General features: G+C 46.7%; 1 protein-coding gene across 1 annotated transcript; it reads right to left on the bottom strand.

Moving 5' to 3' along the window:
• Positions 1-878: 878 nt before the first annotated feature.
• On the bottom strand, positions 879-12,542 carry UPK1B (uroplakin 1B). The gene is made up of 9 exons (XM_033005150.2): positions 12,150-12,542; positions 7,803-7,857; positions 6,709-6,796; positions 5,967-6,167; positions 4,355-4,429; positions 3,508-3,630; positions 3,042-3,221; positions 2,182-2,265; positions 879-1,564 (listed from the first exon to the last, which is right to left on the bottom strand). Exons 3-9 carry the CDS (start codon positions 6,775-6,777, stop codon positions 1,514-1,516), a joined length of 783 nt encoding a protein of 260 aa, XP_032861041.1. The 5' UTR covers positions 6,778-6,796; positions 7,803-7,857; positions 12,150-12,542; the 3' UTR covers positions 879-1,513.
• Positions 12,543-13,206: the final 664 nt, after the last annotated feature.

Raw genomic sequence — 13,206 nt, 5'->3', positions numbered from 1 at the left:
CAAGTTATTCGCACTCATAGCCGCCTGCTTCTCTCCCCCAGCACCCTAGCAAGGGACTATTCAGCTACAGAGCTTCTATTGCACCGTGCATGATGGTGCTTGCACTCTGATCTCCAGGACAGGGTTACAGGACTGTAAAGCCTGCCTGTGCACTGCCCCAGATGTCCCAGACCCAGACCTTTATCATTTCCCCTTCCCAAACACACCATCTTGAACAACAAAAAAAAAAATTCACTTCCATTTGTTTTTAATTAGTATCTGGGTGAATATACAAAAACAAAAAATCAAGGCAGCTGGGAAGTGTCAGGACCTGAACCACTACACCTTAGGAAGAGGCTTCACCTTAAAACGTTCTATACAGGAGCATATTTCACATGACACATATAATTACTGAAGCATTTGCTAGGGAAAACACCAAATCAGTCTTGGACAAAGTAAACAGCCTCTGTTGAACTGAGTGAGAACTGTAACTGCTGATGCAAGGACTGGATTTAGTTCAATTAGCTACTTGACTGCATTTTTCACAAGAGTTACTCATTGTCATTATTTGCCTTTTATCCTACCTGATCCAGGGATGTGGAAGGGGAAGTACACAGGGGACATGACCATACACGTGCAGATAACTGAAGCAAAAAGCATGGTAATCTGGGAGCATGGGACAGTCACTTTCTCAAAGCCAACTATGGCAGAGGACCCCTTGTATTCTGCACAAATTCTAGCCAGTAAACGTGTGAAATCTTGTGTGAAGTACCTAACAGCTTTTTGAAGGAGTTGCTTGTTAGCAAGTGGAGCTTTTCCTGGACTGGCAGTTATGAAGGTAGGAGCACATGCAGTAGTTTCATCAGTGACAGGAGGTAGGCTTGAATATAGGCAGCATATTGCTGAGGAGTGAGCTAGCCTTTTATTGGGCTTCACTAGCAACAGACATTTTTCCTGTGACACGTCTTTACTGCTGACACACTTAAAATTTTAGAGAATCTGCCTTATTCTAAGGCAAGGGGTGACAGAGACCAAGAACAGAAGTTGAACGATAAAATATATCAGAGAGGTTTGCAGTCTTCTCCCTTCTATCCGTCTTTATTGGTCACAGGAGGTTACAGTTTTGCTCACATAGCCCTTTCTAGAGCCTTTAACAGTATGATTTACATCAACCTAGTTTTAAAGAGACATTTTTCTGGAGCAAGCATATATGGACATTTCCCGTTCTGATGTCATCACAGGACAAATCAGATCACTTTTTATCTTATGCTCCAAGAATTCCTTGAACAACAAAAGAAGGATGTGCCTCAGCCAGGAGGCATTAAGGCTGCAGAACAAGGGGCAAAGAAGGGACAAGAAGATTCTTTCCTGGAGTCATCAGCTCTCTGTGTCAACTTTTTGGAGGGGAAAAAGTATATATGGGAGAGGTAGCGGGAAAACTTCAAGTCCTCCGTGGCACAAGTTGAATCGAGCAGGAGACGAACAAATGCAGTTTCACACGGTGCTTCAGGACAGTGCTGAGGACACAGGGCCTTCAGTATTCAATTCTGCTCCAGTAGAACATGGTACCAAGGAGAACACAGAACTGAAACGACAAGACTACTAAGTTTCTCTGCTCCCTTTCAACCTCTCCTCACCTCTCCCCCAGGAGCCCAATTTAGTCCTACTGGTAGGTGAGAGCCACAGCAGTTCTTGATAAGAAAAGTCCATTCAGGCAGAGGAGGCTTAGAGTTTTTTATCTGCACAGAAGATTCACAGTGAAGAAAAAATGTATGTGCAGCCATAACTATTTGACTGGATGACTCAGCTTGCTGGGGATTATCTGTCACAAAGCTGCTGAACCCTGAGTACTCAAAACACTCATACAAAGTCTTTGAACTAGAAACTGAATTATCTGTCATGATTACTGTTTAGATGATCCAATACCCTTCACAAACAAATATCTACAAGCTGTGTTGTATTGCAGCAGACCACAGCAGGCTATAAGGCCATCTAGTTCCTCACCTGTGGAAGCCAAACTAGAGGGGAACTTGTAAATATAGTCCTGTTAGTGGAACAGGCTACAGGCAGATTGGTGATGAATGAATAACTATAACATACAGACATTTTAAATGCATCAGTCCTGTCATCCACCTCCATCCAGCTGGGTGTGGATTAGCAAGAAAAGTGGAGAGGAAATAAAGGCAAATATTAAGTACTTACAGTCCAGCAGAGGATGGCAAAACCAAACCAGGCAACACCCCAGGCATGTGTGTTCATTGGCCCGGAAATAGCATCGTAACAACCCTGTAAGACAACCACGAATAAATCAACGCCAGCTTTGAGCTTGTACCACAAGACAACAAGCTTATCCACCTCTGAGAGAGACGGAGGTGGCATGCTACTCCCCTGTTGCAATTTGTGTATCTCACGGGATCTCAAGAAGACAAGCCAGAGCTATGCTGTTTATTGACAACTTGCAGATAGCCTACCTGTTTCTAGCTCCAAATATGAAGTAGACCCATCTCAGACACTTCAAGGACAACTTCCTGTGCCATCCACATGTCAAGTGTATGTATATATAACCAAACACAGCCAACACAGAGTTGACCTCCAGAATCAAGAAGATGCAGGCAAACTTGGAAGCTTGAATGCCTTCTAGAAATGCTTGCTAGTGCAGAAGTTGGAGCTCATGGCCCAGCAATCTGTTTGAATAGGACAAGCTGGTCTACTGAAAAGTTCTACCTTGAGGAGAAGAACTGCTCACTTGTATTGTATGCATTCATCTTTGGGCTGAGTTTGATTTAGCTACTGTCCATCTACAAGTTGGAGATGTAACTTCTTACTAGTGGCATTGGGAGAGTTTTCTTAATAGTTCTCTGCCCATCAGGAAAACCTTTATTACAACCTATCCTGTGTTCAGCAACATGGTTAGGACCTTACAGGCATTGCTTCTCGTCCAGAAATCTTTTGAACACCTGTAGCTTACAGGGGAGGAGGAAGGCTATTCACTGTTTCCTTCCCTTCCATCAAGGCGCTTTTGACCAACATATCTTAACTGGAAAAAGCAGAGAGCATCTTACGTTGCTGTTATAGTAGCCGGGGACTCCGAGCTTGCAGCCATCGAGGTTGACAGGAGACCCTTGGGCGTCCATGACACAGCAGTTGCGCGGCCAAGGGTATTCGGCGTCGCTGTGCGTGTCGCGGAAGGCGGACGTGTACTCCTGCCAGTCGGAGGGGCCCTGCACCCCGCAGCACTGGTTCTGCGGGGAGAGAGAGGGGACAGACTTTATGGGCCCAGGTCACAGCTCTGCACAAGGCTGGACCAGAGTTAGGCATTAACCACAGATTTATGGGAGAGATTTTTGAAGTGTCTCCCTTTGACAGTCTGCCATCTGATAAATGATTGAAATGGGGAGTGTGGCAAGACTTTCTTTAAGGTTCAAGGCAGATGCTGTCCTCTTTATTACCAAGCGGCCCCAAGGAGGACTTGAAATTCCAGGGCTGCAGAGCGTTTAGTAATTAGTGAGTTTTCAGTGTTATTATTACCTGAAGCATGAGTTTATCCCATGTCTTTGTGACCCCTTCAGTCATCCATTTGTCATTGTTATTGTCTGCCTCTGACTTCTGATACCTCTCTAGCATTTGCTTCAGGAAGACATTTGGAGTGAGCTACAGAAAAAAAAAAAAAAGAACAGAGAAGAATGCAGGAACTATGTAAGTAAAAGTGGTCATGTAAAGCAAATATAGGGTTATTTGGGGTGGGTTTGTTTGCTTGTTTCAGTGTCCTGCTGGAGAACAGGAATGCTGTTTCTCCCACAGTTTTACAGCAGGATTTTAAGAGCAGAAGTAACAAAGATGTAGATCTTGAACATAACTCTTAATCAGGCTGTACCAGATATCAGATCACAGGAGATGTGCAGAAGCTATGGGTTACATTTGATATGTTGCTTGGAATTAAAGCACCGCAAGTCGTTTCCTCCCCTACCAATATCTCCAATAACCCACGTAATCTTTCCCTCACTAGTAACACTGCCTGAGGCAATGCTGAATATTTGTCTTCTGCATGTATGATAGACTAATCAGTCTGTAGCTGAAAGACTAAACACTGTATTGATGATTCAGCTAACCCACACTATTATTTCCATAACTACAAGCTTGTAAACATTTTAAAATGTTAAAAATAACAAAACTATGTTGAAAAGAACAAAGTTATTTCCTTGATTAGAGTGATTACACTGGAGAGTTTCCTTATGGGGTCTAACTCTAAGTCCTTTGAGTTTACACCATTCTACCACACAAGCCATTTACTACACTGAACAGGACCACTTTATGCTCTAGAACTGCAACATTTCCCAGTGCAGTTGAAAGAATACATGATGAAAGAAATACTCACGAAGTCTCGGTGAGTTGCTGCCGTGATGCAAGAAGCCATTTCAAATGCATAAGTGATCAGCATCAGGATAATATACTGTGAGAGACAGACAGTAGAGTTAGCTCTTGGAGAAAGTTAAACAGTTTTTTCAAGATTAAGCCTGAAACCCTGCTCAAGGCAAAGGAGACCAGGCTATCATAGTCTCCTCAGTCCTCCCCGTGCCCCTGAACATCCATGTAGCCCTTCCCTGTGCTTGTTTCAGTTTACAATCTGCTCCCTTGAAGGTGTATGACTGGAATTGTTCTCCATCTCACAGACAAGATTTCATCAGAACCTCATGGCATTAATACCACACTGCATCTATGGAAAGCACTTTGCCTGATACATCCTCGAATAACATTTGCCCTTTTCTTTGTTGCGTCTCATTGGCAACTTATGCTTGTGTCATATCTCCTCCTTCCACTTCCACTTGCCAGCTGTAAGCTTTTCAGCAAAAAGCTGTTCACTCCTAGCAGGAGAGCTTGTACTTTGGGGAAACAGAAGGTGCAATTTAGGGTGTCATTCAGATCCTCCTGATTTTGCATTGTCAGATTTCCTTAGCACTCCTACTTTGTGAACAAAGATTCTTCATGAAAACAGATCCCGAGGATCACCTCTCACAGTCCATTTCACTGTTTCTCTTCCCTTCTCAGCACAATCCCTTTAACCTTTCCCATATTCCCTTTGGATTTCTTGTGTCTCTGTTTTTCCTCTCACATTTTATAGTGTACTTCTTAGATTCCAGGCATATGTTTCCCTTTTACCCCAGCTTCTGCCCCTTGTACCCTCTCTTAGCTCTTATACCACAGCCTTGGGGTTTAGCCAAGACACCAAAATTCAGAGTTAAGGGAATTCTATTCCCTCAGCTGTTTGCTGGAAAATTCCCTGGCATAAGAGTTCAGATCTCTAAGTGTCTCCCATTTAAAACAGACACCCTGCTGTCCCACATTAATGCAAGAGAGAGATGATTCCAGAGTTTTTGGCTTTGCCCTTCGTAATAAAAGCACCAGTTAAGTTTTGTCACTGCCAACCTAAAAGACTAAGTAAGAAATTGTACAGACATTTGTTCACATGTTAACATTGCCCCAGGCTTATCCAAAGCTTTCTGCCCCCACCCCTGTAATTTCTGCCTGCCTGCTGATGTCTAATGTTCTCGATTGCACCCATATTTGGTATACTAACACATACTAACGCCTTGTACAGAAGTCATCACTTACAGCTCCTAAACTGAATAGTATATGACAGCTGAAAGGCAGCAAGGGGTGGGGAGAAACAAGGCTGTAAACCACATCCCAACTACATCTGATTGCACAAGTGCTTCTGCATTGCTTCAGAGCAAGGTCACGGTCATGCAGTCAGCTTAAACCTCCATGGTCACTATCACCATTAATTGCCTCAACCTGGTTCAGGAGCTTCTCATGCATGTGTCCTCATAGGATTCATCTTGTGGGACACGGCAGCCCTGATCAAGAAGATCCTTCGGCTCCTTATCACTAATAAAAGCTCAGTGAGTGATCACCAAGATGAACAAGGAAACTGAGGCGGCATTTTTTTGGTCTGGCAGCAATTGGTAGGCAAACTTTGCTACACTTACCACCAGCAGCAAGGTCCTGTTGGACTTAATGACTCCAATGATACCAAGGATAGACAGAGCAAAGAGTGCAAAGCCAACAAAGATGCCAATCCAGGCAGCAGCATAGATGTCATCATTTTCTGTAGCTTCCAGCAGAGGATAGAGACCATGAGGATCGGACACAAAGAAGATGCACTCTGCTGTCAGGGCAATGCCGCACATCTAAGAAGAGCAAGTTCAGGAAATCCATTAGATCAAGCTTCCCCAAAGAAATAGCAGAGACAGAAAAAGACAGAGACCACTTTCATTCAGCTTCCTGCCAAACAGGAGCTACTCAACTCCTCCCCTGATCAGCTCTACAATCTCTTGTACGGTGCCTTCACAGAAGAATTGCAGGCAAAACTCACCTAGCCTAGACCTGAGAGTTCAGGCCTAGGGCTTGAGGATGTTAAGAAAGAATTAACAGAACCTTTCCCATCACTATATGGACGGAGTTGACTAGAAAGATGTTGGTCAGCAGCAAGGGCTCTTCCCCTAGAACTCGTGTTGGCCTTGTGGATCAGCCCCTGCTGACCCTTGCTGTCTCTTCCCCACCCATCTGATCAGCTAACACAGCCCTTCTTTACTCCTCCTCTCCCACTTTACTGGTTTATTTATGTGTGGACTTCACATGTGAAGAGGGATTTCATAGCTGGGAACTGCTGTTTTAAGAAGCGTCACACTGGAAGGAAGCATCCACCCATACTTGTCCCACTTCACTCACCCCAATGACCACATTCCCGAAGACTAATAGACCCTGCAAGATGTGTATGCCATCAACACTTTTTGCCATCTTTAATTCTTCATGCAACCTGGGAAAAACCAAAGACAGTCTTCAGTTAAACCAGTATAATAAAGCTTCACACAGAAACAGAAATTCACCCTGACAGAAGAGTAGAAAGAATGTATCAGCCTGTTTGTACGGCTTCCACCCCTTCCTTCATAGTAGTTTCAGAGGAACTTGCCCAGGTGTGAACCTAATAACTCAAACTCTCCCTGATCCTTGAGCTACAGAAGATTGGGACCATTCTGGGGGCAGCCGGTGTCTTTGGCTCCCTTTTGGGTAGGGTTTTCATCACCACAACAGCACCCATGCAAACCCCAGCTTACGGTGTTACATTTTCACCTGGCTAGCAACACCAGCTACACCCAGATGGATGGGGGACAAGTTGAGTGCCCTCAACTTACTCCTCTTCCAGAGGAGCCAGTTTTACCCCAGCGTATGCCACCCACCCCACTGGCTGTTTGATTTTGGCCAGCACTACCACAGGACTGAACTGGTAACCGTGGCACTTTAGCTGTATCCCACATATACGGCTACGGCACATGGCTTGGCAGCGCCTTGCTAAGGCTAGCCCCATCTCCCACCCATGCCGAGAACTGGGGCTGGGCCCCCTGTTCCCTGTCAGGTGCGAGGGAGGGAGGGAGGGAGCAGCCCAGGCTGCAGCTGGCTTGTGGGAGCCAGGCCAAATAGCATTCCCACCAAATTCCTGAGAGCGCTATATCCTGCGGGCTGGGGCCCGGCACCCCGTGTCGAATTCATCCTCTTCCAGAGAGAGCAGCATAAAGGCACTAGTCAGAGGTGTGAGACCTCTTGGAGAAACAAGCCCAGATGCCAGCACCAACCAAGCCCTTTTTTTCAAAGGGACGGAGTGCGTGTGTGCATAGAGAGAGGGAGGGAAAAAATCCCCAACCTTGAGACAGCTGCATTTGCTGGGTAGTTAAGAAAATATAATCAGTGAAAGAAAGGCTGGAGTGGGCTCAACTTGAGCAGACTACAGGAAAAGTGGCTTGAATACACCTCTTCTGCCACAGTACCTGTACTAGTGCCTTCTCTTGCTGGGGTTACTGACTCTGTGGTTCTTCAAAGAATCTGTTGGAAAATAAGAGAAGACATGGCTGTCAATGAAGAGGAGTTTCTCGAGGAACAGAGCATCGTGGGACATCTCTAACAATGCCACCTTCAGCCTCCTCAGCAGCTGCATTTTTAGGGTAGGGAGGACTTTCAACAGTGACAGAGAGAAAACCAAGATTTCCTACCACCCTTTCTGCAATGGTTTGAGGATTCGGCATGGAGAGATCTCCAGTGTTCTCACTATTATACCAGCAGCAGAGCACAGAAGTATTTTCCATGATAGCACAACTGGGGATGGCGAGAAGCCATGTTTATTGCCAGCCAGGTGCCTGGAGGCCAGCCCAATACACCTGGAGCTGTATGGCTCTGTATTTGCAAATGGCAGGCTCAAGAGGTCAACCTGAATCTCTGTCCCTGCCAAACCTGTTGACCAGCCAGCATGCCCAGAGGCCCACATAAAACTGCCTTGCAGGTCAAATCTGGGTTTGGCCACGTGTTGCCTACAACACAACACTGCAGAGTCTGCCAAACCTGAGGCGGACACTGGTCCTCTATTCATCTGAAAGCTGGAGAGACCACTGCCTGGCTCATGGATTTTTGTGCTGCAAACTCCAGATACTACTGAAAAGCCTTTAGTTATTGCTGTCTAAGAGACATTACAAGTAAAGGGGGGAAGTCCAAAATCAAGGAAATCTTCCCTGCTCTAATGCAGTCATGTGAACTCGACTACTACATGGAAAAGCAGGTCTGTTCCAGCTGCCATGTAGATAGCAGGGTTGTGTGCCATGTGGCTTGCACAACAGATCACGCCAAGTGTGGTTAACAAAGTCACAACCCTTTCCTTGACATTGCAGGAACCTTTTTTCTCCCTCCCTTTCTCTCCTGCAGACCCCCCTGCAGTGTAACGACAGCACTCACACCTTGTACGTGGGCTCGCTCTTGACTCTCCTTGGGCAGGTATTACTGCAGCCATGCCAGCCTGAGAAAGCAAGCCACTTCTCCTGGGGCAAGCCCCCCTCCTAGGATAGTGTAGCTGGGAGGAAAGCTGGACACAGTGACCACCACACAGATATCTGGAGAGTGTCAAGCATCTAGGCAACCTGGGGATCTCCAGTACCTTACCTAAGTCCAATAGGATTGCAGAGCAGTGGGGAAGCAGAGAGATGGGGAAGAGGAAAAGAGAAGGAAGAGCCTTTACTGTAGGCTTAAAACTAGACACCATCATGATGTTGCTGTATTAATATGAATTCTCCCTCTGCCTCCAAGAGATTGGCACCGGAGCCCATTTCTCGGTGTCCACATCGTTCCCCTGCGCCACGTGTGGCAAGCACTTGTCTGGCCCCTTCTCTGTTGTTGAGGGTCTAGTATCGTATCGGCATCACAGGTGAGAGACTGGGGAGGTGCTGCAACAGCTGGGCAGCTGGGATGCCGACCCCCCCAGCACACCAGAGAGGAGAAGCCTTGAGAGACCTGGGGCTTTCCAGCCACTGCCCGCTCCTCCCGCCTCAGAGGTGAGCTGCCTCAAGCAAGGGCAGCTTGCACAGCGCCTGTTGGTCGCTGGGGCATGACTACAGAGGCATGAGGCAAACCCTGGCGGGCTTGCCCAAGACAAGTTGCATGCAGGTGTGACTCACAACCGCCCTTGGGTGTGACACTGGTAGGCAGTCCTCCTCCCAGCCCCCAGAGAGAAAGGTGCCAGCAGCTCCTGCCCGCAGACACAGATCAGTTTGGATGTAGAGGAGCCTTCTTCGCAGGCTGGTTAAGATGAGTTTAATGACCCAAATGCAGTTTCCTGGAGCTTCAGGGAAATCCCTGAGGAAACCTGAGCTTCAGCTGCAACCGTTATCCAAAATCTCCACATGAGTAGGTGACCAGGTCCTGGGATTTCAGCCTTGAGCTTCATGGATGTGGTGCTCCTCAGCACATCCTGAGGACCTTGCAATTTAGCCATGACATGTCTAGGTCCCTGGTATTCAATTATCACTACCACTGACTTTTCTTCATGCTCCAAGCAGCTTTAGAAACGTATCTGTTGCTCCCCTTGTACCACAAAAACCTACATCCCTCCTGAAGAGCATCCTTCTTCCTGTTCCTTATGTCCTGGTCACAGCTGAGGCTGGAACTTCTCCCCTCTCCTCTCCCCTCACACCCCCAAAACACTCTTGACACTCATGGGGGTCCAGCTGAACATGTCAGAGCCCAGGAGTCGTGGTAGCCCTGCTTCCCTCTGTTCCTCTGCAAGTTTCAGGCAGATAGGTTATCTCCATGCGCTTGGAGCATTCTTGACCTCTCCTCCCTGCCTCTACTCACAGTGGCTCTGCAAGACCCGCAGCACAAATGTGGGAGCTGAAAAGCAAGGTCCTTTCTGCAGAAGCTGCCTTCTGCCCTTGTATTTTAGGTGACAACCCCATGCAGGATTTCAGAGGAAGCCCTGCTTGCAGCCGTTCCTGGATTCAGGCAGGGTTCAGCTTCTGTTGTGCATTCCTCACACACATGGGGCTGGTTGACCTTCTGAAGCCTCCACACCCTCCTTCTTTAGACCGTGACAGGATTTCAGTAGCCTTACAGATGAACATCCCCTGCTTAGCCTAGTCCTACTCCATCTCTTGACAAAAAAAGCCAATGGGTAAGAATTGGTTTGGCGTTGCCCCACGCAGAACTGGGTCCCATTTTGTTTGCCTTGTGTTTTGTGCCAGTTGTCATGGTGGAGCCATAGCACTGTGACCAAGGGACGTCCAAAAACACCAATGTGAACATCATTTGTTTCCGCACCCTGCTTTTGGAGGTCACTCAGCACGGTGGCGGAGCTTCCAGGGGGGATTCACTTTCACCCCTTGCTACCCGCCCAACTTCGGCGCCCCTGCACAGGGTGTTGCATCCTCATCCCCTGGTGTAAGGAAGCGAGGGACGCGTTCGTTTTATTGTTCGTGCCCTCCGCCGCCTCGAGGTGCCTCGGCCAAAGGGCTCCGCACCGCTTGAGCGCAACTAAACAAACCCGGCCATTCAACGCCAGAAACCCGCTCCTTGCCCGTACCCGCCCCCGGCGCAGAAGCCCAGGCACCAACACCTGCCCCCCGCGCCCACCCAGCCCCGGCCGGGGAGCGTGTCTCTGCAGGAGGGAGCGGGTGCCTGGGCTGGGGCTGGGGTGCTGGTGGAGGGAAGCCAGCGGGGTGGAAGCGCTGCCGGAGGTGCCGTGTCAGCACCGGTGCCGGGGCTGTGGGAAGCCTCTGCGAGCCACACACCCGCCCACACCCTGACCTGCTTTAGGCTCCGATGCATCGAGGCTTGAGGGGCCACACAGCAATAAACCTATTTTTTTTTTTTTTTTTTTTTTTCCCCTCCGATTAACTTTAGTGGAAAATCTAGCCCCTAAGGGGCTTAAAGACAAGGTAGTTTCCAAGTGCTCAGGACATCTTCAGAGTTACACCGTTTTTAAGAGGATGCAATTAAATATGCTACGATGAGTCGCTTGGACTCTGCTGTAAGAAGCTAAATGCTTTACATGTGTCAGTTCATCATTCGTTTACTTATTTTAAAGCAAACAGTGCACACAAAACCACACGCTCCTGCCCTGCTGGACTTTCCCCGTTGCTCCACCGGCCACGAAACGCAGCCGCCTCTGATTGAGAACAGCCTGTGTGCCAGGAGTCCAGCACACTCAGAAAAGGAAGAGCCAACCAGTCATTTTGTGCTACCAGGGGAGAAAAATAAAGCAAAAACAAAGCTCAGCATCAAGCAGGGGTCAGAGACTAATTAAGTTTCCTTTCAAGAGAAATTGCTATGAAATGAAGCCTGTATGAACAGTGGAGCGGCTGGTAAATCATCATCAAGCATAATTACCTCGGAAATATTGCTGGGAGGTAGGTTTTTCCTCTCTCCCTCATTAGTTCAGCACAGCCAAAACAAGAGAGGGGTTTTTTGCCTTTTCTATTTTCACAAGTGAGGGGGAATTACTGGATTCATCTTTCTCTGCAACAATTTTACTTCTCTTTTTTTTTTTTTTTTTTTATACTCAGATATATTTGCAACAGATTTAATTTTCCCATTCCCTCCTCCCCAGTCTTTAGGAGAAAAAATATGAAACAAATTAAAGCAGCCATAGAGAAGACACAGCTTGAGGTAAGAAAAATGAAATACTTAATAATCTTCTGCAGTTAACCTTATCCAGGTACCAGACTCTCACATACTAAACACAGCCCAGGGACTAAAATAAAAGACATTAAACATAAAAGCTTCCTTTTCTCCTAACAGATGCTTATTGCTCACATGCCTCATTAAGAGGAAGACGATGACCAAAGCAAGGCACTCACCTTTCCCTTCTTGTGATGCTTCCCAGCAGAAATCCCGACCCACCTGCAAAGCCAAAAAAGCCCCTTTCTCCCACCTCCGCTGGGCTTTAAAGAGCCCAGGTTGTTTGAGGAAAGTGCTGTGTGATTGGTAGGGTGCCCATCACATGAGGAAAACTTTTTTTTCTAGCCAAACCTGTTCCCCGGTCCTCCTGGGACTGGAGGGTGTCTCTGTGATTCTTAGATTGTATTGGAATGTCGTTGTGCCGAAAACACAAAGCTTTAAAGAATTTCTATGATTATACTCTTGAAAGGGTGGATGAGTGACTCACTGGTACAAGATACTTGAACTTTAAAGGGGATGGGCGAGTTGGAAGGACATAAATATAAATAATAAGATTGTTGGACTGCTGTTTGAACATGGGTATAAGAATAATGTACTGACTAGAAAAAGAGAGGAAATTGATTTTAAAGTTTTCATTTAATTACATTGCATGGAGAAAATCCAGTGGTTTGGGTTGGATCTGTTTTCTTTTTATTTAGCTTGGGATTTCTTTTGGAAACAGAAGTGTAGGCATTGGCTACTCTGCAAGACACTGGATAACATGAAAAGTGGGGTGACTATTGAATTTCCTTGCGCCCTCTGTATTTTTACACATTCAGTCTTATTAAGACGGACCAAAGTCAAGCATGGACATATATATTAACTGGCCTGTGATGAACTGAGAGGGGCTGAGGCTGAGAAGCACAGCAGAAAAGGAATGTCTCTCACCTTCCTCTCCCTCATCCTTTCCAGTACAAGTCTGCCAAAAGTCATGATTCCTGTTACTGAAGCTTTGAGTAAGTCTCTGGGAAAAGCACAGGTGCTTGTGCTTGGTGTTCTTCATCTGCTGGTGCAAAAAACAGGCAAATAAATAATGGGCTTGGGAAGGTTGATAGGAGCTCTGTGTTTCCAGATCCCTTCACAAGTCAAAAGCAAACATCCAAAGAATATACGGTAGCCATCCTTGCAAACATCTTGTGAGAAATTCATCAGAACTGCAATAGCTCTAATTTTTTATGGATCCCCTTGCTACTTGGA

Source organism: Tyto alba, unplaced genomic scaffold (genome assembly GCF_018691265.1).
Source record: "Tyto alba isolate M040663 unplaced genomic scaffold, T.alba_DEE_v4.0 Super-Scaffold_14, whole genome shotgun sequence".
NCBI classification, from domain to species: Eukaryota; Metazoa; Chordata; class Aves; order Strigiformes; family Tytonidae; genus Tyto; species Tyto alba.
This window is presented reverse-complemented; position numbering and strand designations above follow the sequence as displayed.